Source organism: Arvicola amphibius, chromosome 12 (genome assembly GCF_903992535.2).
Source record: "Arvicola amphibius chromosome 12, mArvAmp1.2, whole genome shotgun sequence".
Taxonomy (NCBI): Eukaryota; Metazoa; Chordata; class Mammalia; order Rodentia; family Cricetidae; genus Arvicola; species Arvicola amphibius.
This window is the reverse complement of record NC_052058.2, coordinates 100,106,103-100,133,113: the sequence shown is the minus strand read 5'-3', so window position 1 is coordinate 100,133,113 and position 27,011 is coordinate 100,106,103. Positions and strand designations below refer to the sequence as shown.

The window sequence follows — 27,011 nt, the reverse complement described above, 5'->3', positions numbered from 1 at the left end:
TAGCCCTGGGTAGCAGGAGGCCCTGTGGTGGTTTGCATGAGAAGGGTCCCCCACAGCCTTATGTGTTTGAATGTCGGTCCCCAGTTGGTGGCGCTGTTGAGGCAGTTATAAGACCTTTAGGAGGTCAAGTCTTGCGGGGGGGGGGGGGGGGGGGGGGGGGGGGGGACGGGAAGGACATCACCAGGTGGACTTGGAGCATTTACAGCTTGGTTCTACTTGCTGGTCTCTGTCTGAATCTTGTGTGTGGGGAAGAATGTGATCTCTGATAACTGACAACCATGGCAGCCTTATGTTCCTGCTGGGCTCTCTCCCTCTGGAACTGTAGCCGGAGTAAACCTGTTCTCTTCTAGGTTCCTTTTGGTTATAGCAACAGAAAAGTACCTCTCTCTCTCTCTCTCTCTCTCTCTCTCTCTCTCTCTCTCTCTCTCTCTCTCCTCTTTCTCCACCCCCCCCACGCCCGCCCACCCACCCACCCACCCACACAGTCAAATTGCTAAAAAGTTTCTTTAATAGTTGGAGCAATGACATGTAAGCATGAGGACCTGAATTCGGATCCCCAGCACCCACTGAAGAACCTGAACATGAACCTATAGACCCATGGAGAAAGAAGGACCCTGGGGGGGGGGGGCTCACTGGCCAGCCACTGTAGTCCAGTCAGGGAATTCCAAGTTCAGTGAGGTACCCTATCTTAAAATATATGTGGAGATAGATTGAGGAAGACAGGAGACGTCAACCTTTGATGTCTGTAGGCACATGCACACATGTGAACACAAACACACAAAATATGAAATGGCAGAGAGCAAGCATAACTATGGGTGTGGGTTGGAACTATAAAGCATCAGTGTGAAGTTGTTACTCCTAAGATCTATACACCAATGCAGGTGTGTTTCTATGTACCTATGTGTATGTTCATATAACAAGCATGTTTCATGTGTTCTGTAGCTTGTCTGTTGGATAGCTTCTGATGCCACCCCCTCTTCAGCAGCCATTTTCACACTTGCACACCCCTCCCCCACTTGAGACGCCCTGGCCTCCTCCTCCCAGATGTTAACCCTGCTGCCGACTTCCGACGAAGATCCCAAGTCCTTTCCTGTGGGGGTGGCTATTTTTATTTTTTGCGTGAATGTGTGTGCGCGCACAAGTACAGCATCCATGGAGACTAGAAGGCAGCATGGAACCCCTGGAGCTGGAATTACATGCAGTCGAGACATAAATGTCGGAAACCGAACTCGTGTCTTCTGGAAGAGCAGATCCAGCCCTTAACCTCCAAGCCAAATGGAAAATTCCACCCAAACAGTAGAAACTGTGTAATCAGAGGGATTCTTGTCCAGAAGAAGGATGGAGATGTGTGGAACTGGACCACTTTTCAGCATCCACACCGTTCTGAGATGATGAAATGGTAGCAAACAAGAGACTTTCATGGAATAAAAATGTAAAATCCAGGCCGGGTGGTGGTGGCAGCACAGGCCTTTAATCTGAGCACTCTGGAGGCAGAGGCAGGAGATCTCTGTGAGTTTGAGGCCAGCCTGGTCTACAGAGCTAGTTCCAGGACAGTCATGGCTACACAGAGAAACCCTTTCTTAAAAAAAAAGGAAAGAAATGGAAAGGAAAAAAAAGGAAAGAAAGACAAAGAAGAGCAAAGCCTCACTAGGATCAGGCAAAGGAAGGCGTGCCAGCTTGCTCCTCCATCCACATGTGGATACAAGCAAGCAAGATGGCTCCTGCCACTAAGCCTGATGCCATAAGCTTCCTGGGACCCGCATGTCGGGAAGAGAGAACAGACGTGGCCTGAATGCACCCGTACTCACACACACATGCACATAAAATAAAGAAGGCCCTGTCTGTGAACCAGAAAGTCATCCCTAACTAGACACAAAATCTGCCTGGTGCCTTGGCTTATGAGAATTATATATACTGTTTATAGCCAATGGAGACTATAGCCTTTTGTTGTAGCCCTCTGAGCAGATTAATACAGAAGCTGAAAAGAATTATCGTTATTATTTGTAACTGCTTTCAGAAACAACAGCCTGACCTTCAATCCAACAACTGGTATAAACCCGGATTAGGAAAATAAAGATTTTTTTCTTTTGAGACAGGGTCTCATGTAGCCCAGGCTGGCCTCGAACTCTCTGTGTAGCTGAGAATGGTGTAGAACTCCTGATTCTCCTGCTTCCACCTCCCAGTGCTGAGATTACAGAGGTGCGCCACCTGGTCCGGTTTCTACACTGCTGGGGACGGAGCCCAAGGCTTTGTGTAGTTATACCTGTACCCCACTGGTGCACCCCGCTCAGGCCCTGCTCCTGAGTTTTGAGCTGTTAGGCAGTGGCTGTTTACATTGGAACAAACTGGCCCGACAGAGCAGGGAGGCACAGAAACTGAAGGCAAAAAGCCATGGCGGGAGGTTTTCATTGATATAGCCTTTGTGTTTAATGCATGGCTATTCGGGGCCAAGACAACGCGCTCCTGACCCACTAAAAAAACAGCCCTGGGAGATGTTTCCAAGGACATTGCTTTGGAAAAATGAATTGGCTAATTTTTAACACTTGGAGTCCATGCGTATTGAAAGTGGGTGCACCGGAGTCTGAGCACAACCCAGGCCCAGCGGAGTCTATTTTTACGATCTCATGTGCCATTTTCCCCCCACCGTAGGAGCAAGGTGCGCGGCAAGAACTTCACTCCTGAGTTATGTCCCAGCTACTGAACGAGGTTTGTCAGCCCGTCCTGGGCGTGCACCATTCCACAGGCAGCAGGTCCTGAACTGTGTCCCAGGAGAAAGCTAGTTGAGAACAGGCAGGCCAAGATTCTGTTGCTGCAGAAGTGATTGATGCTCAGGTGTCTGCCATGACTTCCCTGTGATGACAAACTGCAAGCTGGGGCTGTGAGCCAAGCAAACCCTTTCTTCTCTAAGCTGCTTTTTGTTGGGGTATTCTATCACAGCAACAGGGATGAAACTAAAACAGTGGGCCAATTTGAAAATTCCCAGTCTTCCTGTAAAATGAGTTGAGGGGGGGGGGGGGGGGGGGGCGCTGATGCTGCCATCTAGTGGTGAGAGTTGATTGCACAGTTTTGTGAACTTGGTAGAAAGAAGTTACCAAAAGCAAGCACCAGACAGATTCTAAATACTGCCTCATACAACCATTTCAACAACCTAGTGATGCTGTCGTCAGGGTCCCTGAGGAAGATGCTGCATCAGGGCTCGGAGGGGGGGTGACGCAAAGTGCTTGCTGAGAAAGCTTATGGACCTGAATTTGATCCCCAAAACCTGAGTTCTAGCCCAGAACACACTAAGTATAGCTCGGTTTGGTGGTGAACACCTGTAATTCCAAGAGGAAGAAGGAGACACAGGAGGCTCCCTCGGCCTCATGGCTGGCTAGCCTGGCGATATCAGCTACTCCAGTGCTAATGAAAGAAAGACCTTACCTAAAAAAAAAAGTTGGAGTTTCTGATGAAGAACACTCAAGATTGTCTTCTGGCCTCCATAAGCATGTGCACACATGGACGTGTGTACCTGCACACAGGTACACACGCACACACACATATACATGCACTTACATGCACACACACACTTGCGCATGCTCTCATGCACCATGAATATTTCAAAAAGAAAGATTCTTCCAAAAGAAAAAAAATAGACCATGACAATTTCAGCAGAATTATATGATCAGTCAGTTCTCCTGTGCTGAAACCCCACTGATTAGTTAGACTGCATTACTTTTAAAAAGTGTGCGGTTTTGGTTTTGTTATGTTTTTGTTTTTTCCAAGACAGGATTTCTCTATGTATCCCTGGCTGTCGTGGAACTTGCTCCATAGACCAGGCTGGCCTCGAACTCACAGAGATCCACCTGCCTCTGCCTCCTGAGTGCTGGAATCAAGGGCGTGTGCCACCACTGCCCAGCTACCAAGTATATCTTGATTAAGATAAAGTCAAACTCTGAAAACCAGCTGTCCACCATCATAGCTCCGTGGCAGGCAAGCCCTCCCTTGTGTTCTGAAAGTACGATTTGAAAGTGTGATTAGTCACTGTTGGCCTTTGACACCCCAACCCCTGAAATCTGCAGTGCAACCCCCCACCCCGGGAGGCCAGCAGTCTCCAGCTTACTTCTGAGTGTTTTCAGTCCTCGAATAGTCAGAAAAGGAAGAGAACACCAGGGGCTGGAACCTCTTCCAGTTCATGATTCCAGGAATTATATCCTGTGATGAAAGTTGGCATGGGGGCAGGGCATGAAGAGAAAAGAAAAGGTTAGGTGGCTGGGAGAGTTGATGCCAATTGTTGACTTGACAGCATCTAGAGTCACCTAAGAGACAAACCTCTGCGACTGTCTCTGAAAAAAAAATTTTTTTTTTGATTTTTCAAGACAGGGTTTCTCGGTAACTTTGAAGCTTGTCCTGGAAACTAGCTCTTATAGACCAGACCAGCCTTGAACTCACAGAAATATGCCTGCCTCTGCCTCCCGAGTGCTGGGATTAAAGGCATGTGCCACCACTGCCTGACTAGTCTCTGAGGATTTTTAAACGCTGGATTAGCTGAAGTGGGAAGACCCACGCTGACTGTGGGCGGCACCATCCATGGGCTGGAGTCCCAGACTAAACAAAAAGGAGAAAGTGAGCTGAGCACAGCGCCCATCTCTCTGCTTCCTGACTGTGGGTGCCATGGGACCAGCTGCCTCATGCTCCTGCCACCATGCCTCCCTTCCTTAAGTTGCTTTTGCCACCTTTTGTTAGAGGACCAAGAAAACATAGTAACATAGTGGGAAAATGTCTTAGAGAGCCTTCATTTCATTCAGCTGACCGTTTCTAAGTTCCAGAAGGTTTGGTCCAAATGTATCATTTCATTAAGCTTGACTGACTTCCCCTAAAGCTAAGACAGTTGCTGCAGTTACAGGGGTTGTGATGGTGGTGGGGGGAGATGGGGTCTTCTAGTCCGTCTGGATGGTGGTGAAAGCGATGCTAATGCAACACTCGAGGAGGATGGGTAGCACTCTTGCAGGGAGGACAGTGCAGCGGAATGCAATATAATGGAACCATTAGGTCACCAGCAGTTCAGCTAAGTGGAGCCACTCTGTGGGTAATGGATACACACTGAGGATGTTTGTGTGTGTGCATGTGTGTATGCGTGATGCCCGAGGCCAATGTCCCTGTCTTCCTCAATCCAGAGACAGCATTGCTCATGGAACCTGGAGCTTGCAGTTTCCGCTAGACTGGCTACTAATAACCTCCAGGGGTCCACCTGTTTCCGTATCCCCGGTGTGGGGATTACATGTCTGTGCCACTGTGCCTGGATTTATGTGGGTGCTGAAGATTTGAACTCAGGTCCTTATGCTCGTGGGGCTTAGCCATCTCCATAGCTCCCTGACCTCCTGAGGTGTTCCAAGTTGGATGGGAATTTTCTGTGGCAGCCTGGAGGCTGTGGCGGTGGTGAATCATAGTGGGGATGGGAGGGAAGAGTGAGGCTGGTGGCATAAAGGGGACGTTTCTGAGCTGGGGGATCGAGGACTGTGAGTTCTGTGCCTGGAACAAAAGGGCAAGTGGTTGACATTTATAGACTTGGGGGGGTCCACAGTTAAGAGGAGACCAGAGCCCAGAGTCATAGTACCACACAACTATTTTCCTGCGGCTGAAATATTAACAAGCAATCATTTCCCTCTCTAAGTCAAAATGAGCGAGTTGTTGGCAAAAAGGGCAGCAGACAGCAGAAAGCGGATGGAGATCGACAATGGCAGAACTGAGAAGAGGCCTGTCTCCTCCATAGTTGAGTGTGAGGTCTGTGACCTCCATTCTTGGCAATGGCAGAACTGAGAAGAGGCCTGCCTCCTCCATAGTTGGAGTGCGAGGACTGTGGTCTCCAATCTTGGTCCATGGCTAAGGCTATAAGCTTTTTGTTGTTGTTTAAATTGCATCTATTTATTTTGAACATTTGTGTACATACATATGTATATGTGTGTGCATGTGTGTACATGTGTTTATTTGCATGTGTGTGCATGAATGTGCATGAATGTGTGGGTGGGCATGTGCTTGTGTGTGCATGTGTATGTTTGTGTTCTGTGCCTATATATCTGTGTGGGTGCTTTCGTGTGTGCACACAAGTTGTCAGAGGGAAACATGCACAAGTCAGTGCTCTCTTTGGTCTCTTTCCACCATGTGGGTCCCAGGGATTGAACTCAGATCCTCAGACTTGGTAGAAGGCACCTTTGCTTACTCAAAACCCAGTCTTCTTTCTCTCAGTTCCCACTGTGCCCACACTCCCTGTCCCCTGCCCCTCCCCACAGTCCAAGGCCAGCTCTGCCAAGGCAGCCTGGTGCCGACATTACCGTATGATGGAGAAACTGCTTTTGGGTGAGAGGAATGCTGGACCCTCTGTGGGACTCATGGGTGAACTTGTACTTGGGGTGAGAGCACAGATGGTAATCTATCAGCGTTTCCGCATAGGTCAGAGGATGCTTCACGGAAAACATTCCTGGGTTGGGATTCTGTGGACGAGAAGGAGACCAGATTAATGGTGTTTACCTGGCTCCATACCAGGCTTGGGACAGGCGTCAGAGCGCTCTCTGTGGCTCCCACTAGCACTAACAATGGGGATGTATGTCAGTTCTTCTAGCAAGCTGGGCACAGGAGCAGAGCCTCAGGCTGGCCCATCTTTCCAACATCCCCATCTTCATGTATGCATTTTCTGGCTTAAGGATTTCATTAGATGCTATTTAGATCTGTTGGCTTCATGAGGAAGAATGTCCCTGGAATCACAGTTTGGAACTGCTTCTAGCCACGATCAATGAGGAGTTATTAAATAAGCAAACTGGGTTTAAAGTGCAAATCCATTTCTGAGTCTGCCTCAGTTTCTTTTCTTCCTGTGATAAAATACTCCGGCAAAGCAGCTTAGGCAAGAGAGTGTTCTGGCTCCCAGTCTGCCATGGTGGTGAAGTTGGCATGGAGGGAGCTCAATCAGTTGCTGTCATATCATCCAGAATCAGAAGGCAGAAGATGGGGAATACTCTACTGACCTGAAATGCCGAAGAGAAAGCATCCCAGGGCTGGGGATGTAGCTGTTAGCCCAGTACTTGCTTGGTTCAATCCCCAGTACCACATAAAAAGGGATGTGGTGTAGTATACCAGCAATCCTAGTACCAGTAGAGGCAGGAGGGTTACAAATTCAAGGTCATTCTTGGCTGCATAGTGAGTTTGACACCGTCCTGGGCTAGGAGACACTGTTTTTAAAAGATGGGGCTGGATTTCTTTGCTTTATGTTTAAAAACCACTTATGAATGAGTACATGTGATAATTGTCTTTCTGTGTCTGGGTAACATACATAGATCTAATCTACATGGGAAGTAGAAAAAGACAAGATCTCCTGAGTAAACTGGGAGCATGGGGACCTTGTGGGAAGGTTGAAGGGGAGGGGAAAGGCAGAGAGGAGAGCAGAGAAAAATGTAGAGCTCAATAAAAATCAATAAAATAAAAAAAAGTTAAAAAGAAAAAAAAGAGCTAAGAGCTAAAAAAAAATGGGGCTGGAGAAAAGGCTCAGGGTGTTAAGAGTGCTTCTTGCTTTATCATGAAGTCTGGAGCATCCATGTTTGATGACTCACAAACACTGGAACTCCAGCTCCAAGGAATCTGATACTCTCTCCTATCCCCACTCCCTGGCACACATACAGATAAATAAAAAAGTGAACATAAATATTTAGTAAAGAAAAATTTAATTACAAAAACTAAAACAAAAAAAGAACATATTTTCAGGTCATGATTCTGTTTTCATGTAGGGCAATTGCTGAAATAAAGGGTCGCAGAGCATAAGCGTCTGCCAACTGGTACTTACGAAAATATACAGTGGGTCATATTCCACAGACATGGCTAAGCCCTCCGGAGCCTTCATACTCAAGATGGAAGGCTTGGCTGAGAGCGGTGTGGTGTCCTGCTTGGGCAGAGCGATGATGGTGGTGACTTCATCCTGTGTGAGGAGCAAGAGCGGCTTGCTTGTCTTATCTCCTTCTTAAAGAGTTACTTATTTTGCGTTATGTGCATGAATGCTTGCCTGCATGTATGCGCGCCGTGTGCATGCCTGTTGAATCCCATGGAACTGGAATCATAGATGGCTGTGTGCCACCACCTGGGTGGTGAAAATTGAACCTGAGTTCTCTTCAAGAGCAAAAACTGCTCTTAACTACTTAGTCATCCCTCCAATTCAATGACCTGTCATTCTTAATGGTAGGACATGAGTTGTGAGAGGAGTTCGTGAAGTTGCAGATGCATTACCTCAGCACCTTGTTTCAGAGGTCGAGCAAGTTTCTGAAGTCTGTAATTTGTTGAGGACTTGTTGACAGAAAATGGTCCATATCCCTTGACTTTGTATATCTGAGGAACCTGAAAATGAAAGAAGACAACAGATTAGTGACACTTAAAAGCCTGCTTTGTATAGCTATCCTGGAGGAAGCCTCACTGAGGTTCAGGTAGTGAATGAAACTCACAAGTCTCAAGAAGTCCCTGAAACTTACAAGATTCACAAAAATCTCCTCTCCAGGGTGAACAGTTACTGGGGATAGGAGACTCTCTGATTAACTGAGCTGCCTGCAAATTGTCCAGGGTGCTTAAGAAATGCAACTTTAGTGACTCCTCACCCATGACAATGTGGGGTTTCAGTGATGGAGCTGGCTTTGAGTCATCCATGTTCCTATATGAATCCCCTCACCCATGTACCTGTAAGCAATTCCAATAAACATTTTGGATCATTAAACTAGACTTGGGAAATAATTTCTTTAGTCTGACATCAGTGCCTTATCTAGGGTGAACAGACATTGGTAGTTCCCATAAGAACCCATTGCTGTTTTGGTAGGATTAATGTCTTTACGATAGCTGCCAAACAGGGCCAGTCCTGAGCCTTGTTCTGAGTCCTAGCACAAGTCAGTATTTAAATTATTTTCTCATGTCAAATAACTTCATTGGTGACATACATAAACATATTTTTACTTTCAAAAGCACCAGTGGTCTTATACTTCAAGAAAAGCTGACTAGCCAGGCATTAGCAGCTCATGCCATTAATCCCAGCTCTTGGAAGGCAGAGGCAGGTGGATTTCCGAGTTCAAGGTCAGCCTGTTCTACAAAGTGAGTTAAAGGACAGCCAGGGTGACACAGAGAAATCCTGTCTCAAGACCACAAAAGAAAGAAAAAAGGAAAAGAAAGGCTGACTAACTTGCATCCTATGGTTTCTAACAGCTGTTGAGCCACTGTTTCCTACATGCACAATACATACCGTCCCCACAAGAATGTCCATATTCACATTAGAAAAAAAGAACCTCAACACAACATCAAATAAGAGAGAAAATACAATGTGCCATTATATATAAGCTAGAATTGAGTAATACTAACAAAAAAGTGCAATTCAAATTTAAGCATATTTGCTCTCTTCGTAAGGAACCTGAGGGCCAGCAAGATGGCTCGGTGTGTTAAGGTACTTGTCATCAGGATTGATGATCAGATTCAATTCTAGGACTCTTTTTAAGACATAAGCAATCCCCAAAAGTTGTTTCCTGACTTTCACACAGGCACTGTGGCATGTGTGTCTTCCCAATGACAGATACATGATACACGGATAGGTAGATAGGTGATAGAAGACAGCCATAAGCAACCAGAATAATTTATGTTATGTGCAGGTCTCACCTTTAAATTGAAGTAGGGATAATTGTGCTTGATTTGAACATCTGAATTTTTAATTGGGACTGGTCCAAGGCTATCAATAGCCTACATGGGAAAATGAGAAGAAAAACATAGAAGGATAGGTAAACATCTGTGAGCATAAACAACTGTGTGTGTGTTTTCATCTTGTTTTGTAATATTACCTGAACAATTCTATGTTTCAAACTGCTCTTCCTGTGGCCACAATTGCTATATGAGCTGTGGGCGCAAAGGCAACTCCTCCCCCATGTCTCTCTGTGTGTGAATCTTATGGACTCTCATGGAGGCTGCAACAGGTCCTTCTGTGATGGCTAATCCTGGCTGTCAGCTTGACTGGGTCTGGAACTGACTAAGAGAGAAGCTGCTGGACACATCTGTGACGGCTTTTCTCGATCAGGTTATGTGGAGTGGGGAATCCTTCCCTAAATGTGGGTGGCTCCATCTAATGTCAGCCAAGCAGAAGGTGGTCTGAGGGAAAAGCTTTGAGTTTTGCCTCATTGCCTGGGCATCTCACCAGCAAGTTCATCTACTCTGCTGTTGTTGCTACTGCTGCTATATTCCTTTACTGAGATCAGAACTCAGATTCTTGGAGTTTCCACTGTGGATTGAGAGCCAATGGCTCTCCAGAAGTCCTCTACTCTTCTGGGACAGGTTAGGACTGCTGACACATAAACCTGTGGACCAGGCAGTACCAGGTTCTCAGCCCCTCTAGTATAAGATAGCCACTCTTAGACTACCCGGGTCATATATCTAATAAATATTCTCTCAGTGTATATTCATTCTATCAGATCCATCATTCCCTCAGGCTTGAAGGACTTAGCTCATGAACCCTTGGGAGTTAGCAACTGGTGAAGTTAGTCCTCCCCAGGAGTCACCTTGTCTGAGGGAGTGCCTCACAACCTTCTGGTCTACCTCCTAGGATAGTTTGAAGTCAACATTCAAAAGTTAGCTCTTTTCAGCCTGTGGGAGAGCTCCTCATGGGCTCAGCTGAGTCCTTTGTCAAGAAGCACTGTGGTCCCACTTCGCTGGTCAGGCCCCACCTCCTTGCTGGCCTTCTAAAGGTGCTGGTCCCTAGAGAGCTTCCCGCACAGACATTTGCTTCAGGCACCCAGGGATCCTGGGTGCATTCCAGCACCAGACAAATGTCAGATGCCATTCTTTACCTTGCCCAACTAGGCCCAGAATGCCCTTAATGTGGTGGATTGTTAATGTGCTATCATTTAAAGAGATGTCTCAATTTTAAACTTGCTGAATCTTTTTTTTAAAAAATGGGCATGTTAGGATTGATGAAGTCTAGTAGCCAAAGCCCTTAAGACATGACCTGTGGTAAGTGCCATGTAAGGGTTAACTGTTACCATTATTACTGTTACTTATTATTATTATGTGTGTATGTGTGTGCCTATATGTGTGCAGGTTCATGTACATGAAAGTACATGTGTATTTGTATACACATGCCTGTGAAGGACAGAAAAACAGCCTTGCCTGGATGCTTCCTCCCAACCAGTTTATGCTTCTCAAAAGGTTTATTTTTAATTTTACTGTGTGTCTGTGTGAGTGTGTGACATGTATGTGTGGGTGCTCTCTGAGTCCCCAGGAGGACACTGGATTCCTCAGAACTGGAGTTAAAGGCAGTTGTGAGCTACCGTGCATGGGTGCTGGGAACCAAACTTGGATCCTCTGGAAGGGCAGCTAGTGCTCTTTACTGTTGAGCCATCTCTCTATCCCTCTGCTTTGTTTTTTGACACAGGATCTTTCTCTTTACCTGGGACCCACCATTCAGCTGCATTGGCTGAGCAGTGAGCCCCAGGATCTGCCTCTCCATGCCTCAGTGCTGTGATTACACATGCTACCATGCTTGATTTTTTTAAAAATCTGAGTTCTGGAGATCAAACTCAGGACTTTGTGTTTAACTGAGGTATGTTACAAGACTAATTAACTACATTTTTTATAATGAACCACCATGCCCATAAAGGAAGAGGAGGAGGCATTATCAAACCCCGAGAGAGATGGGGTGGAGAGGTGGGATTCCATTTTGATGGGTTAGCTTGTCAGATTATGGGGCCATATGCTGCCCTTAGCAGACTGAGACCTAAGCTAAGCGCCGTTGTTTTCTTGGCCTTCCATTTGCCAGGCCAGGAGACTCATTTGAGCACAGGCCAGGCAGGCACTCTGCTCTTATCTTTCCATTGGCTCTCAGGCCCAGTTCCCAGGGCAGTGGGCCGATGCCTTGTGCCCATGCTGGGCTTCAGACTATGAAATTAGTTCAAGTCAGGAAGCTCCTCCAGGTACCCATGGATATAGTTGGCATGGGGCAGATGGTACCCATGTATACAGTAGGCATGGGGTAGATGGTACCCATGGATACAGTAGGCATGGGGCAGATGGTACCCATGGATACAGTCAGCATGGGCAGATGGTACCCATGGATACAGTAGGCATGGGGTAGATGGTACCCATGGATACAGTAGGCATGGGGCAGATGGTACCCACGGATACAGTAGGCATGTGGTAGATGGTACCCACGGATACAGTAGGCATGGGGTAGATGGTACCCATGGATACAGTAGGCATGGGGCAGATGGTACCCATGGATATAGTCAGCATGGGGCAGATGACAGAGGATATTCCCTCTTTTCCTACTGCCTATAATTCCTGAGGCACAGGTCTCCTTCATAGCTTCTCAGGGGAGGTGGAGGGGCTGAGTGCTGGCTTGTCTGGTGACCTCCCCACACCACGTAATGCTGCCTGCTCCCCCACAAAGGAAAGACACCCACCAGCTCGTTGTAGCTCTGGGAGTCCGACGGGAAGGCAAAGGACAGCACATCCTCAGGGTGTAGAGAGTAGCGCCAGGGGTACTCATCCTGACTCATTAGGGCCCTCAGGGATCGGTAGGGATTCTCACCTAGGGAAAGTCAGATGTCTTTAGGGGCTCTGTAAAAAGGGATTTCCATGTGAAACAAGCATCTTTAGCTGTGTACTTACCGAGTACCATTTGCAACAGAGCATTCGTGTTTATTTTCTTCAGTGGTATGGTGACTGACATGTCATGCTCCTGTAAACAGTCCTAGTTAAATTTATTGGGTCATCACACACACACACACACACACACACACACACCTCATAACATATGCAACACACACACAACATATGCCAACACATACACAGATAACATAGACACACAATATATCATATACACATACAACATACACAACACATGACACACACATACACATACAATACCCCCATACTGATGTATACTTTCAAACACACAGCACACCCACACATACACACACATACATGCAGACAGACACACACACACACCACATACAACACACACACAACACACGTACCATACACACATAGACATAGGCAAGCACACCATACACACAACATACATAGCACACATACACATGCATACGCATACAATACTCCCCACAGTGACACATGAACACACACAATACTTAAAACACATACACTTACAGCACACACAAAATACATAAAATACATACTACACACAGCACACACCACTCTCACACATACACACACACAGCATACATACATACATACATACACACATGTACATATAGACATACATACACACACATGAAGGCAGAAGAGGGATTAATTAGAAAGGAGGAGATCTACAGGAGTGGGGGAAAAAGGAGAAAAATATGGCTATGGGGAGAATATGATTAAAAGACATATACATGTATAAAATATCATACAGAACATTTTTATGGATAAATAATAAATGCTTTATAGACTCTAGAAAGAATATTCAGATTTATGTACACTCAAGCAAGTCTGCATACATATACATGCATAATACATATGTACATTGCCAGTTTCCTTGTATCCGTCCTCTTTCCCTCTCATTTGGAGACAGGGTCTCCTACAGCCCCACCTGGCCTTTTACTGTGTAGCTAAGGATGACCTTGAACTTTTGATCCTCCTGTCTCTAAAGACAGGCTGGGATTGCAGGTGTGTGTCACCAAGCTATGTTGATGGGGGCTGGGAATGAATTGAGCGGCTCCGTGATGCTAGGCCTAGGCTCTACTAACTGAGCAACATCCGCAGTCCCCGTTCCCTTTTTATTTGTTTGTTTGTTTCTGATGCTTTGAGACAGAGTTTCTCTGTGAGGCCCTGGCTGTCCTGGAACTCACTTTGTAGACCAGGCTGGCCTTGAACTCAGGCATCCACCTGTCTCTGCCTCCGGAGCGCTGGCATTAAAGATGTGCGCCACATCCAGCTCATGTTAGTTTTAGGTTTTTTGTTTTGTTTTGTTTTTTGTTTTTGCTTATTTAGTTACAGTTCTCTTAAAATTTAGTTTTATTTTTAAAAGATTTAATTGTTACTTTTAATTATGGGTTCATGTACATGAGTGCAGCCCCAAGAGATGCCAGAAGAGTGGGTCAGAATCCTCGGAGTTAGAGTTACAGGTGCCTGATGTGGAACAAACTCTGGTCCTTTGCAAGAGCAGCAAGCTGAAACACCTCGCCAGTCCCCAGAGACCAAATTCTTCCTTAAAACACCTCTGATGAATTTAACAAAGAAAAAGTTGAATTCTAGAGCACTTTTATAGATAACCATGTGCGATTTTCACATAAAGTTTCCTATTTTGTTGTAAAAAAAAATACATTCTTTGTTAGGAACTTCGATATTAGACATAAAATACTAGAGGAGGAATAAAAGGAATTGAAATGCTGCTGAGTGTTTTGTGAGGCAAACCAGGTAGTCCTGGTGGAGAAGGGAGTGTCTACTGCTTGGGGAGGTGGAGGAGCCATAGAGGCGGGCCTTGGGGAGCGTGGTGCCACCCATGGCCCTTCCTGTGAACCACAGGCTGGGAGAAAATTCTGACATGGTATTTGAGTTCTTGGAAGCAGCTTGTGGGTCAGAGAGTCTCAGAATAAGTCGATCTCTCTATCTTTTAACCTCTTGAGTGAGATGTGCATATCAATGTTCATATGGTCCACACCTATGTGCAACTGTGTAGCATGTGGGTGTCTGCATGTGGAAGCCATGAGACAACATCAACTGTTGTTCCTTGGGTGCAGTCTACTTTGCTTTTTGAGACAGCCTGCAACTTGCTAAGAAGGTTAGGCTGGCCAGCCAGCAAGCTCTAGGGCCCGTCTCCACCTTCTCAGTGCTGGGATTACAAGCATATGACATTATGGCTGGCATTTTCTATATGGGTTCTGAGAATAAAATGCAGGTTTTCACTGTTGCAAGACAAGTCCCTTTCTGACTGAATGACGTCCCCAATCCTAACAAGCAGAACTTCCTGAAACAACAGACAGTACAAGGCTTAAAGCTTTGCCGGTAAATGCTAGGTTGAACATACACTAGAGCCAACCAGTCGTTCGGCAACTATAATCACACGTATCCTTGTGTCTCTGCTGATGAGCAGCAATGGACAACAGGAGGTTGAGCTGAGGCCAGACTGCATAGGTGACGATACCACTCGGTCTGGTGTGAGCAGACCTTCGTGACTAACTAGGAAGGCACTTGGCCACAGACGGCGTGGAGCTCCGAGGTAGTTGTGGAAATATCTCCCAGAGACAGCTGCATCCCCACCCTCAAGGACAAGCAATTGCACATGGAAATTCACACATGGTGGAAGGGAGCTAGGAGATGTCAGTAAATTAGACTTCCCCAAGCGACAGCTCTGGCTGTCCAGGCAGGCCTGATGAAATGGCAGGGTTCATAGAAAAGGTGAGAGGGAACAGTGGCGTGAGGGAGGAGCCAGGAGCCAAGGGAAGCAGGCGCCTTTCAACAACAGCTGCCAGGGCAAGGAACTGGCCTACCAACACCACAGTTTTAGACCCCTGATATCCAGGAGCTGTGACGTTTGTGTGTTCATGTGTGTGCACACGTGTGTATGTTTGTGCACACTGTGTGGAGGTTGGAGGACGCCCACGGCTGTCAGTCCTCAGGTGATTTCCACCTTTTGTTTGTGGACCTGGAACGTCACTGAAAGTTCACTAGGTGGCCAGGGAGCTTAGGGACCTTGCTGTCTCCCAACTCACTGTCACTGGGATGATTGGACCTGCCATTTATGTAGTTTGCAGGGGTCAAACTCAGGTCCTGACATTGTCATCGCCCCATCCCTGAATCTGTGTAATTTTAAGCCACAAAGTTGGTGTCGGTTTATTTTAGAGGCAACTGAAAACTGAATAATAGAATTTATGATGAGATTTGGCCCTGACAGAGTCGAGTTCACTGAGACGAGACCTCTAAGAGGCCATGGTTCTCAGCGTTACTCAGCTCTCCTTACCTTGTATCAGTGTTCCCTTGACTTTGACAATCTTTCTCATCATGTCTTCTTTGTCCATTTCATTGACAGCCGTCAGCATAGGGAGCAACCGTAGTTCACGCATGACCTGGAATCGGAAAGAACAACTTCATGTTAGGAGCTGATACATGCTTCTCTTGGCTGTTGCGAGGCCAGACCAGCAGACACGCTCCACTATGACGCTCTGCGCTGCCGCAGGCTCCAGTGCTATGGCATGGAACCTCTGGAACTGAGCCAACACATACCTTCTTTTGTTATACATTGATTACTTCAGGCATTTGTAATAGCAGCATAAAACTGAATAACACACCACATCTTAATCACTGTGCTCCCTTGCTTGAGGATAGCTTTGTCCCCTAGGGAAGCCACACTCAAGAGGAAGAGACAAGAAGTCTGCAGACAGCATAAGATGCCAGAGAGGCTCAGCACATCCTGTGTGTCAAAGACCAGAAGGATTGCCCTTTGGAGGCCAGATAGACTAGTTGGTCCAAAGGACAGGGGTGAGCCAGAGGGAGGCAGGGAAGTGTTTCAGAGAGGAGGACTGGAAACACGGGTCCACAGCAGGGGATGGTATTCTTGGGAGGATGGGGGTAGTGTGAAGGGCAGAGGTGTGGCCATAGCCAGACACGGCTCCTCACACCTGTACTGTATAGAGCTCCAGAAGCTTCTATTCTTCTGTCCTACTGTCCTGTTTTTCATGGTGTGGTATATGTATGTGTCCATGCACGTGTATGTGTACATGTGTGTGCAATACATGTGTTTATGAAGGCCAGAGTACTGGGTAATGTCCCCAATTGTGTCTCCACCTTATTTTTGAGAAGGGTCTTTCATGGAACCCAGTTCTCCGATTTGGCTAGGCCGGCGGAGTCCCAGACCATCCTGTCCCAGCAGCCCTAATCTCAGGATTACAGGCACGGGCCACCACCATGCCTGGCTCTTTACACAGTGGCTAAGGAGCTGAACTCCAGTCCTCACGCTTACTTGCTAAGTGCTTTCCTGGCAGAACCATCCACCTGCCCCACCAGATGCTTCATTCATCCCGACAGCAGGAAGTCCTGGAGCCCGTGCATGCCCTTGGTGGAAGGTAGGCATGAAGGGAGTCACCACAGGTGACTCTGAGCGGCAACGTGAGCCCAGTGTCACCTCTGAAATTCCCCGTTCTCCACTGAAACAGTTAGCCCCACCCCCATTGCTTTAGGGTCATTGTATAACTCCAGCAATTAGTCTCCTATGTATGGGCAGATAAAGCAAACCTGGTCTACCCCAACAGTGGGGTATTACACCATGACAAGAAAGAGTGCCGTGCTCATTACGACACCACTGAAGACAGACGTGAAAGGAGCCAGCCACAAAAAGCCATACTGTGTGATTGCATTTACCTGAAATGTCCAGAAAAGCCAAGTCCATAGGGAGAGAATGTAGATGTAGTGGCTGCCAGGGAGCCTGGGGAAGAAGGGAACGGGTAGGGACTGCTCCTTTCTGGGTAATAAAAATATTCTGAAACAATGTAGTGGGCATGGAGGTAGCTCAGTCTGCAGAGGGCTTGCCTGGACTGCACAAGCCCCCCCCCCCCCGTTCTATCTATAGCATAAACTTGGTGTGGTGGTGAACACCTGTAATCCCAACAGTCAGGGAGCGGAGACAGGAGGATCAAGAGGTCCTTGGATACATAGTGAGTTCAAGGTTCCCCTGGGGCATAGACCCTGACCGAATAAACAAAGAAGTAAAGAAGTAACTATCACACAGCAATGCTGACCATCTGAACATGTGACCACACTAAAACCTGGCTGTCCTGGTTAGCTTTAACTCTATCCTGGTTGAGAAGAGAATCGTGGGGATTTCCCAGACCAGACCGTTTGCGGAAGACTGTGTTGGTGGTTAACTGATGAGAAAGACCCAGCCCGCGACCAAGTGAGAGCCCGAGCAGGTCAGCACACAGCGTTTCTCCGTGGCTTCTGCTTCCGTTCCTGCCCCGACTCCCTTCAGGATGGACTGTGACCAGGAAGTGTCAGCCAAATAAACCCCTTCCTCTTCCAAGTTGCTTTTGGCCAGAGAGCAGTATCACAGCAACAAAAAGGGAGGTGGGATGCGTCTCAATGGGACACTTTGAGAGGTGACGTTTATACCGTGAGAACTGCATCTCTAATGCCTTATTCTTAAAAGGCCATCATTTGATCCCCCTGCTGACAACTAGACAAATCAAAACCTAAAGATGGCAATCCAGAGCTTATAGTTACCTTGCGTGCTACTTGCTGGAACCGTCTTTGTGCCCGGAATCTGGTGAGCCACATGTTATTAACCAGTGGATCAAAATTAGGATGGAATTCCTGGACTTTCTATGAATATAAAAGCATAGATACATCTTACATTCAAACATAAACTCTTCGGTGTGAGCATTTAATAAACGTTTTAGAGTGTGGTCTCTGGCTGGGTGTGATAATACATGCCTGTAATGCCAGTATTCAGGAAGCTGAGACAGGAGCATTGTGGATTGGAGGTGAGTCTGGCCTACTTAGCAGAACAAGAAGAAACAGGGGGCAGCAAGCCGGCTCAGAGACTATAGGTGCTTGCCACCAAGCCTGATGACCTGAGCTCAATCTCCGGAACTGCCATGTTGGTGCTGGGAATTCAACCTTGATCTTCTGGAGGAGAACAGCCAGTGCTCTTACCACTGAGCCATCTGGCCAACCACCACTTCTTTTTTTTTTGAGACAAGAGTCTCTTGCTGAAAGTGGAGCTCACTAATTTTAACAGACTGGCTCTGTACCCCAGTGCTGGGATTACAGGCACACAAAACCAAAACCATATCTGGCTTTCTGTGTGGGTGCTGGGATTGAACTCAGCTCTTCAAGCTTGTGTGGCACACACTTTACCAACTGGTCATCTCCCTAGACCATAATCGTAAGTTTGAACATTTTAGGTGCAAATATGTCATAGTATCCTAGTTCACTTTAGCCTGTCATTGTCTAGAAACATCTGAAAAGAGGCTTGGTGGAGGAGTCACCTGGATCCGACTGCCCAGTGGGCAGGTTGGGGTGGTGTTGGGGGTCCAGGGATTTGTCTTGATTGTTAAGTGTTACAAGGGCCCAGCCCACCCTAGGCAGCATGATGCCTTAGTAGGTGGTAGTGAATTATTTAAGAAAGCTGAGTGTAAGCCTGCATGAGAGCCAACTAGCAAGTGTCCTCTGTAGGTTCTGGGAGCTCCTGCCTGAGTGCTCTCAACAATAGATTGTGATTCAGAGTTCTGAGCCAAATAAACCTTTGCTCCCCTAAGTTGGTTTTTTTTCTTGGTATAAAACTTTATTCTATTTTAAATTATGTGCCTGTGCCAGGCGGTGGTGGCGCACACCTTTAATCCCAGCACTCGGGAGGGAGAGGCAGGCGGATCTCTGAGTTCGAGGCCAGCCTGGTCTACAAGAGCTAGTTCCAGGACAGGCTCTAAAAAAGCTGCAAAGAAACCCTGTCTCGAAAAACAATAAATAAATAATGTGCCTGTGTGTGGCTGTGTGTTCCTGTGTGTGAGGTGCCAGTGGAGTCCAGAAGGGGGCGCCAGATCCCATAGAGCAGGAGTTCCAGGAGGTTTTGAGCTGCCTGACATGAGTGTTGGGAACCGGACTCGGGTCCCTGGAGAGCGCAGCAGTGCACTCTGACCCACACAGCCACCTCTCCAGGCTCCTGAAGTTACTCCTGGTCAAAAGGGAAACCAAGACACACAGGACGACTGCACCCTGTGTCCTGGAAATATAAGCACAGTCAAAACAATTGTTCCCTCCTGGTGAAGGGATCTCTATAAAACTCATTAGTGTCTTTAGAGATGAACAGTTCAAGAACCGGCTTTATTAGATCCCAAGGGAAGAGAGTTGCTTACATCCTCCAGGTCACGGACGATCCGCTTGTTGATCCGTTCAGTCTGGAGTCGTTGAAGCTCTTCCTCTAACACAGGGTCGCCCCGGGTTTGCTAGAGTTTTATATGAGGAGACATATTAAAGTCAAAGACAAATACATAACATTTTATCTTTAAAGCTTGTAGAAAGCCAGGTGGTGGTGGTGCACCCCTTTAATCCCAGCACTCAGGAGGCAGAGGCAGGAGGATCTCTGTGAGTTCAAAGCCAGCCTGGTCTACAAAGTGAGTTCCAGGACAGCCAGGGATACACAGAGAAAAGAAAAACCATGTCTTGAAAAACAAACAAAATCAAAAAAGAAAAGAAAGAAAAAAAGAAAAAGAAAAAAGAAAAAACCCTAAACCCCAAAACTACCCCTCCCACACATACACACACAACCCATAACAACCAAACAGAAAACGAAAGAAAAATAAAAAATAAAGCTTGTAGGAACCTGCTGTGCACTGGGTCCCCCATGCTGTGCCATGGAGAGCTGGCAAGTTAAAGTGTTCACTGTTCTTACAGTTCAGACATGGGAGCTTTAATAGAAACAAGTGATGGTCTCTGAGAATGACCTTCAACTTCTTCCTTCCTGCCTCTACTTCACAGAGCACCCCACACTAGCTAGGAATCAGGTCCTCACAAAACATGGGACGTTTTTTCTTTTTTGGTAACTTGATTGCAGGTCCTCCAGTGTGAACTCTGTTTATGACAGCATACAGTAATGTCCGAAAGGCAATGATGCCCAAAAGGCGTTACTGCCCAAAAGATGGTAATGCCCCAAGGGCGGTAATACCCAAAAGGCGGGGATGCCCAAAAGGTGGTAATGCCTAAGATGCGGTAATTTCTAAAGGTTGTAATGCCCTAAAGGCTGGCCACAGGGCCTGGAGAGGTGGCTTAATAGTTAAGAGTGTCTACTGGGTTCTCAGAGGAGCCTACCATTGTGTTGAGTGGCTCACAACTGCCTAGAACTCCAGCTCCAGGGGAGCAGGTGCCCTCTTCCGACCTTACCGGCATCCCACTCGTAGGTGCATACACACACACAGATGTACATGTACATACAATTAGAAATAAATATATATTTAAAAAAAATGTTGACTATGCTTCTCCTTCCTATTTACTGAGATCCTGAAGTTCACACTACTAAGCTTTGCTTTTTTTGGGAGGGATGAACTGGGTCCCCTATAGGTCATGCCAATGCCTCCACTCCTACCGCCTTAGCACATGACTATACTTGGCATCCAAGTCTGGGGTGCCTCCTGACAGTGGTTTGGGGACTCTCATCTTCGTGTTCTGCAGACCACAGGACAGGTGCCTTACATCCAGACCACGGCCTGAGTCTGGGTCATCTCCTCTGTCTGAAGGTCTTTGTTCTCTCGGATAATTCTTGCTTTCTATTTAGATTGAACTTTCTCTCTTGCTCTGGCTTGGGCCTGTGCCCAGCAGGCCCAGCATAGGTCTCTGGTGTCATCTATAGACACCCTTGATTTATAGTTAGCAATGTATGAATGATCAGCCCCTGCCTTTCTCTCTCCTCTCCTCTCCTCTCCTCTCCTCTCCTCTCCTCTCCTCTCCTCTCCTCTCCTCTCCTCTCCTCTCCTCTCCTTTCCTCTCCTCTCCTATCCTCTCCTCTCCTCTTCTATCCTCTCAACTCCTCTCTCTCTCTCTCTCTCTCTCTCTCTCTCTCTCTGTCTGTCTGTCTCTGTGTCTGTCTCTCTCTCTCTCTGTCTCTCTCTCTCTCTCTCTCTCTCTCTCTCTCTCTCTCTCTCTCTCTCTCTCTCTCTCTCTCTCTCTCTCTCTCTCTCTCTCTCTCTCTCTCTCTCTCTTAGTTGAGCCCAGGGACTCACACCTGCAGGTAATTTCTCTGACTCCCAGTAGGACTCTCAGTTCTCTATGCATTTCTTGCTCCTGATTCTGCATCATGCATACAATATAAGTTTAAAAGACATAGTGAAATAAATGATATCGAATAAGCAACCATTCTGACCTTGTACTTCTCAAGTGCTTTCTGCTGCTCCTCACAGTGCTCCTTTCTATACTTAAAAGATGTGTGATCTTTGCCAAGGTGCACCTGCCTGCAAAAGAAAAAACCTACTTCCAGAAGCCATTAGCAAATATGTGTGTTAGCCCTATTTTATAACCGAGGAGGAATGGGGAAAAACTGGAAGGAGCCAGCTCTGGGGTGAACAACATGTCCCATGAGATGAAGCTTATCACAGGGCGGTGGTGGCACAGGCCTTTAATCCCAGGACTTGGGAGGCAGAGGCAGGCAGATCTCTGAGTTCAGGCCAGCCTGGTTTACAGAGCTAGTTCCAGGACAGCCAGAGCTACATAGAGAAACTCTGTCTTGAAAAACCAAAACCAAAACCAAAAAGAAGGAGGAGGAGAAGAAATGAAGCTTATCTTCTAGTGATTCTTGCTAAGATATTTATAAATTAATACAACAGTGGTGTGAGAGCCGGTTCATTCAGTGAAGTGTTTGCTTTCAAGCGTGAGGACCTGAGTTTAATGGCAGGACCCTTGGACAAAAAGCCAGGAGTGGTGGTGTGCTCTTGTTATCCCAGTACTGTGGAGGTGCACATAGACCCCAGGACAGCCGGTCTGCCACCTGTCTCAGAAAACAAGGTTGGGTTGGAGAGACAGCCCAGTGGTTAAGAGCACTGACAGCTCTTCCAGAGGATTGGGGTTCCATTAGTAGACCCCACATGGCAGCTCACAAGGGACGATAACTACAGTACCAGGGGACTTGAAGCACGCTTCTGGCTTCTGCTGGTACCACACACACACTGACAAACATGCGGGCCAAACAGGAATACACATAAAATAAAATAAACATTTTTTTTTTCTGGAGACAAGGTTTCTCTGTATAACAGTCCTGGCTGTCCTGGAACTCATTTTATAGATCAGGCTGGCGATCAGGCCTCAAACTCACTGAGATCCACCTGCCTCTGTACCACCACCCCCGACCTAAAATAAACAAATTTTTTAAATAAACAATATAAGGTGAATGATACCTGAGGAGCAGCCAGAGGCTAACTTCCAGCTTCCACAAGCACACGCTCTCCCTCTCCCTCTCCCTCTCACACACTCACACACATTCACTCACACTATCACACGCACACACACTCACACACATTCACTCACACTATCACATGCACACACGCTCACACACATTCACTCACACTCTGTCACATGCACACACGCTCACACACATTCACTCACACTATCACATGCACACACACTCACACACATTCACTCACACTATCACACGCACACACACACTCACACACATTCACTCACACTATCACATGCACACACGCTCACACACATTCACTCACACTATCACATGCACACACACTCACACACATTCACTCACACTATCACATGCACACACGCTCACACACATTCACTCACACTATCACATGCACACACACTCACACACATTCACTCACACTATCACACGCACACACACACTCACACACATTCACTCACACTATCACATGCACACACGCTCACACACATTCACTCACACTCTGTCACATGCACACACACGCTCACACACATTCACTCACACTATCACATGCACACACACTCACACACTATCACACACACATCTGTCTCACACACAAATATACTTACACACTCACTCTCTCACACTCACACATGTACACTTTCACATGTACCCCAAATGATCAGCATCACTAGTGGTCAGGGAAATGCAGATCTAAGCCATACAAATCAGCAGGTGTTGCAGAGGTAGAAAACCCGCAACTCTCCAGTGTTGCTGATGAAGTGTAAAAACATGGCTGACATGTGGCAGACTGCACAGTGGACTATTACACAGTTACAGAAGGTGAACTCGCCATAAACGCTGAGATGCGGATGAATCACAAAAATGTTTTGAGTGACAGACGCCTGCGACTAAACCTTGCACCGTTGGCTAGTGCATTAATTTAGTATCTATTTCAAACTGTAAGTTAGAGGAGATTAAAGATTAAACATGAGAGGTGAGATGGCTTGGCGGCAGAGGGGCTTGCCACCAAGCCTGACACCCCGAGTTCAATCTCCGGAACCCACGTGGGGAAAGGAGAGAAGCAACTCTTGCAAGTCGTCCTCTAGCCTCCACAGCGTCTCATAGTGTGTACGGTCCACGCCCACAGTGAACGAACAAACAAATGTTTTAACTACACAATTTAAGAAATCAAATGCGTGTCTAGGAAGAAACAATGGAGTGTGTGCATTTGAACTGGTTCTTACGGAAGCTGAACACGCGGCCTGGCTCCTGGGGTCCTCTAGTTTAAAGTAACGCAAACAGAAAAGTCCATTAGCTCCAAGAAGCACAAGAATGCTTCTGTCTGAACTTGTGCTGCCAGGACTGTTCCCAGCTGCTCCCACTGGAGCATGGGGCTCACCCCAGGTCGGTCTGGTAATAGGGGCTGGGTGGCAGGCAGCCATAGCTGGCCCCGCACCATCCACTGCTGTCCTGCCATGTCGGCTATGTGTAGGAAACAACATGTCTTAGTTACAATAATTTATTTCTAATAGCCACCCATTCTGAGCTAGGAGCACCGGCTGAGGAGACGGAATAATTGAATTCACCAAGGGAGTTCATCAACAATTGCATGTCATTGTGTCTCCTGCGTCAAAGGCCATCCCCTAAAAGCGGTCACCCTGTCACCTGATGCACATTATCCCTCGATATTTACCACTTAAGATGGTTCTCGCTCTCCTCCAGGACGTTCTGTCTGACTTTCTGTTCGAAGAGTGCCTCCTTCATCTGTCTGGTTTTGGAGATTTCATCGCCCTGGTCCAGGACTGGAGGCAGGAATGGGCAGAGATCATGGCCGTAATCAGATCAGACATTTCCCAGACAAACACAAGTTTCTAACCATGCCGCCTAACAGACATGTAACTGAGTTTTGTTCATAAATAATAAATGCGACTGGACACGTTTCTTTCTTATTGTGCCCCAGGGACTGGTTTATGGCAGACCAATAGCTGTCACCTTGTTTTAATTCCTTAATCTTCAACCTTCCCGCTTCCTGGTTGAGGACAGTGGCCACGGCGAATGGATTCGACAGATCTGCTGGAAACCGCAGGTCTTCGTATTCGATCTCCTGAGGACCGAATCGGAGGGCACTGAGTTCTTTTCTCCCTGCCTCTCCACTCCATTGGTGTGTGTGTGTGTGTGTGTGTGTGTGTGTGTGTGTGCGCGCGCGCCCCACTTACCTTCATCTTCTGAGGTCTTGCCTTTGTGTGAGTTGGGTAAAATTGTATATACGCTGCTTTTTCTAGAGGAACATTTACTTTCTTAGAACGAGTATTCAATCTTTTGAACTCTTCTAATCTGGAATTTAAGACATGATAAATTAGTGTATAATCCAACAGTTTGGGGTTTGTCTTATTGATTTATTTTTAGTTCATGACTGTTGCCTGTGTACTTGATCAGATCAAAAAGACTGCACCTGATTCCATGGAACTGGAGTTAGACAGTTGTGAGCAGCCATGTGGGTGCTGGGAACTGAACCCCTGGGTCCTTTGAAAGAGCAGCCGGTATTCTTAACTACTCTTAACCCATCCCTGCACCACCCCAGCTCAAAGTGTCTATTTTTGTGTTTTTTCTGATAAAACTATCACCCGTGGATCAATATTATAACTAAATTAAAAGTAAGTGTCTGTGTGTCAAAAGGAATCTTTGGAAACAAATTTCATATCAGTATACTGACATATAACCACATACATATGTGTATGTACTTATGTATGCACACATACATATACCATTAGTTGCCTTCCCTCCCATTCTTAAAAAAATACAATTAGTATGTGTGTATGTGCACATGTTTGTGCGTGTGTGTGAGTGTGTGCATGCATGCACGCGTCCACACGCCATGGCATAAATGTGGAGGTCAGAGAACAACAGTACTCTTCTGCTGTTTAGGTCCCAGGTAAGGAGCTCAAGCCATGAGCACTGGCAGCAAGCACCCTCCCTTTCCTGCTGAGCCATCGCTCCTTTGCACTCCTCATGAGTATGAGAAGTGGAAATGCAACAGGCTAGGGGATGCTCTGGTGGTCTAGTAGAATCTGTTCCTAGCCTGTAGTTCTTCCACAGCTAAAGCTGATTATTTTAGAAACCGTGACTTTGATTTATCTTCCTAGTAAAAGAATAATTACGCTCTTAGAAAAGCAGAAACAAAACCGGGGTGGGGCTCTAGCTGGGTCAGCAGAACACCTGCCCCTAGGCTCTAAAGCCTTTTACGTAGACTCATCTTGTAATATAAATGTTATAAGTGTAAATATAAATATAAGCTTGTGGTGCTGGGTTGAACCTGGGGCTGCACGATTGCCAGGCAAGGGGCCAATGACTGACCTGCACACTCAGCTTTCAAAACAAATTTCTGAGGGGGTTACAAGGAAAGAGAGAATTTGGATTTTTCTCATTTTTTCAAAGGCAGGTTCTTGCTATGTAGTTCAGACGTGCTTTGAACTCATGCTCTTCCTGCCTCACCCTCCTCAGTGATGGAATTCCAAGTGTGCACCACAATGCCCATAACTGCATTGGATTGGAGTTTTCATGAAGCAAGTGTGAAGACAAAAATTGGGGCTACTCAGTTGGTAGAGTGCTTGTCTAGAATGCCCGGAGCCCTGGATACCATCCCCGGCACCACAGACACTGGGTGTGGGGTGCATGTCTGTAACCCCAGCTCCGGAGGTGGAGGCAGGCAGAATGTCAAAGTTATCTTGGCTCCTTAGTGTGTCTGAGGTCAGCCTGGGCTACATGAGTAGACAGAAGCATGATGGAGAAGCCATACGGTAAGGCCATGTTGGGGTGGCAGCTTCCAGTGAAGACACACTCGTACGGCTGGGAGTTGAACTGCGAGATCCACAGCTGAATTCTTATTTGCGCCATCCCGTACTGGATGGGCGTGAACTTCACAGTTACCTTCGCCTTCCCATTAGCTGGAATTATTCCTGTGAGGAGAGAGAGAGGGAGGGAGAGAGAGAGGTGGCGGGGGGGGGGGGGTGGTGATTGTATCGGTTACTACTTTCCTTATTGCGGACAAAATACCCGACAAACGCAGTTTAGGGCAGGAGGGTGTGGTGAGCCCACAAGAATTACACAGTAAATGCAGCTGAGATCTGTGGGGCCAGTCCACAGGAAGTGTACACATCCACTCGGA

The 27,011-nt window shown here is 46.9% G+C and overlaps 1 protein-coding gene across 3 annotated transcripts in view; it reads right to left on the bottom strand.

Moving 5' to 3' along the window:
* Cfap221 (cilia and flagella associated protein 221) overlaps window positions 1-27,011 on the bottom strand; it is an 88,450-nt gene that overhangs the window by 19,993 nt on the left and 41,446 nt on the right. For 2 of the 3 annotated variants that reach the window (XM_038349649.2, XM_038349650.1), the window contains exons 8-21: window positions 26,643-26,802; window positions 25,063-25,180; window positions 24,839-24,950; window positions 24,540-24,648; window positions 21,821-21,908; window positions 19,821-19,910; window positions 18,190-18,288; window positions 15,935-16,040; window positions 12,435-12,562; window positions 9,646-9,726; window positions 8,245-8,352; window positions 7,808-7,939; window positions 6,309-6,467; window positions 4,100-4,191 (exon numbers count right to left, since the gene is read on the bottom strand). In XM_038349649.2, coding sequence (XP_038205577.1) covers window positions 4,100-4,191; window positions 6,309-6,467; window positions 7,808-7,939; window positions 8,245-8,352; window positions 9,646-9,726; window positions 12,435-12,562; window positions 15,935-16,040; window positions 18,190-18,288; window positions 19,821-19,910; window positions 21,821-21,908; window positions 24,540-24,648; window positions 24,839-24,950; window positions 25,063-25,180; window positions 26,643-26,802 — 1,582 coding nt within the window. Of the gene's footprint in view, window positions 1-1,626; window positions 2,810-4,099; window positions 4,192-6,308; window positions 6,468-7,807; window positions 7,940-8,244; window positions 8,353-9,645; window positions 9,727-12,434; window positions 12,563-15,934; window positions 16,041-18,189; window positions 18,289-19,820; window positions 19,911-21,820; window positions 21,909-24,539; window positions 24,649-24,838; window positions 24,951-25,062; window positions 25,181-26,642; window positions 26,803-27,011 lie in introns of those variants that run through there. The other variant, XM_038349651.2, reaches the window with a different exon arrangement.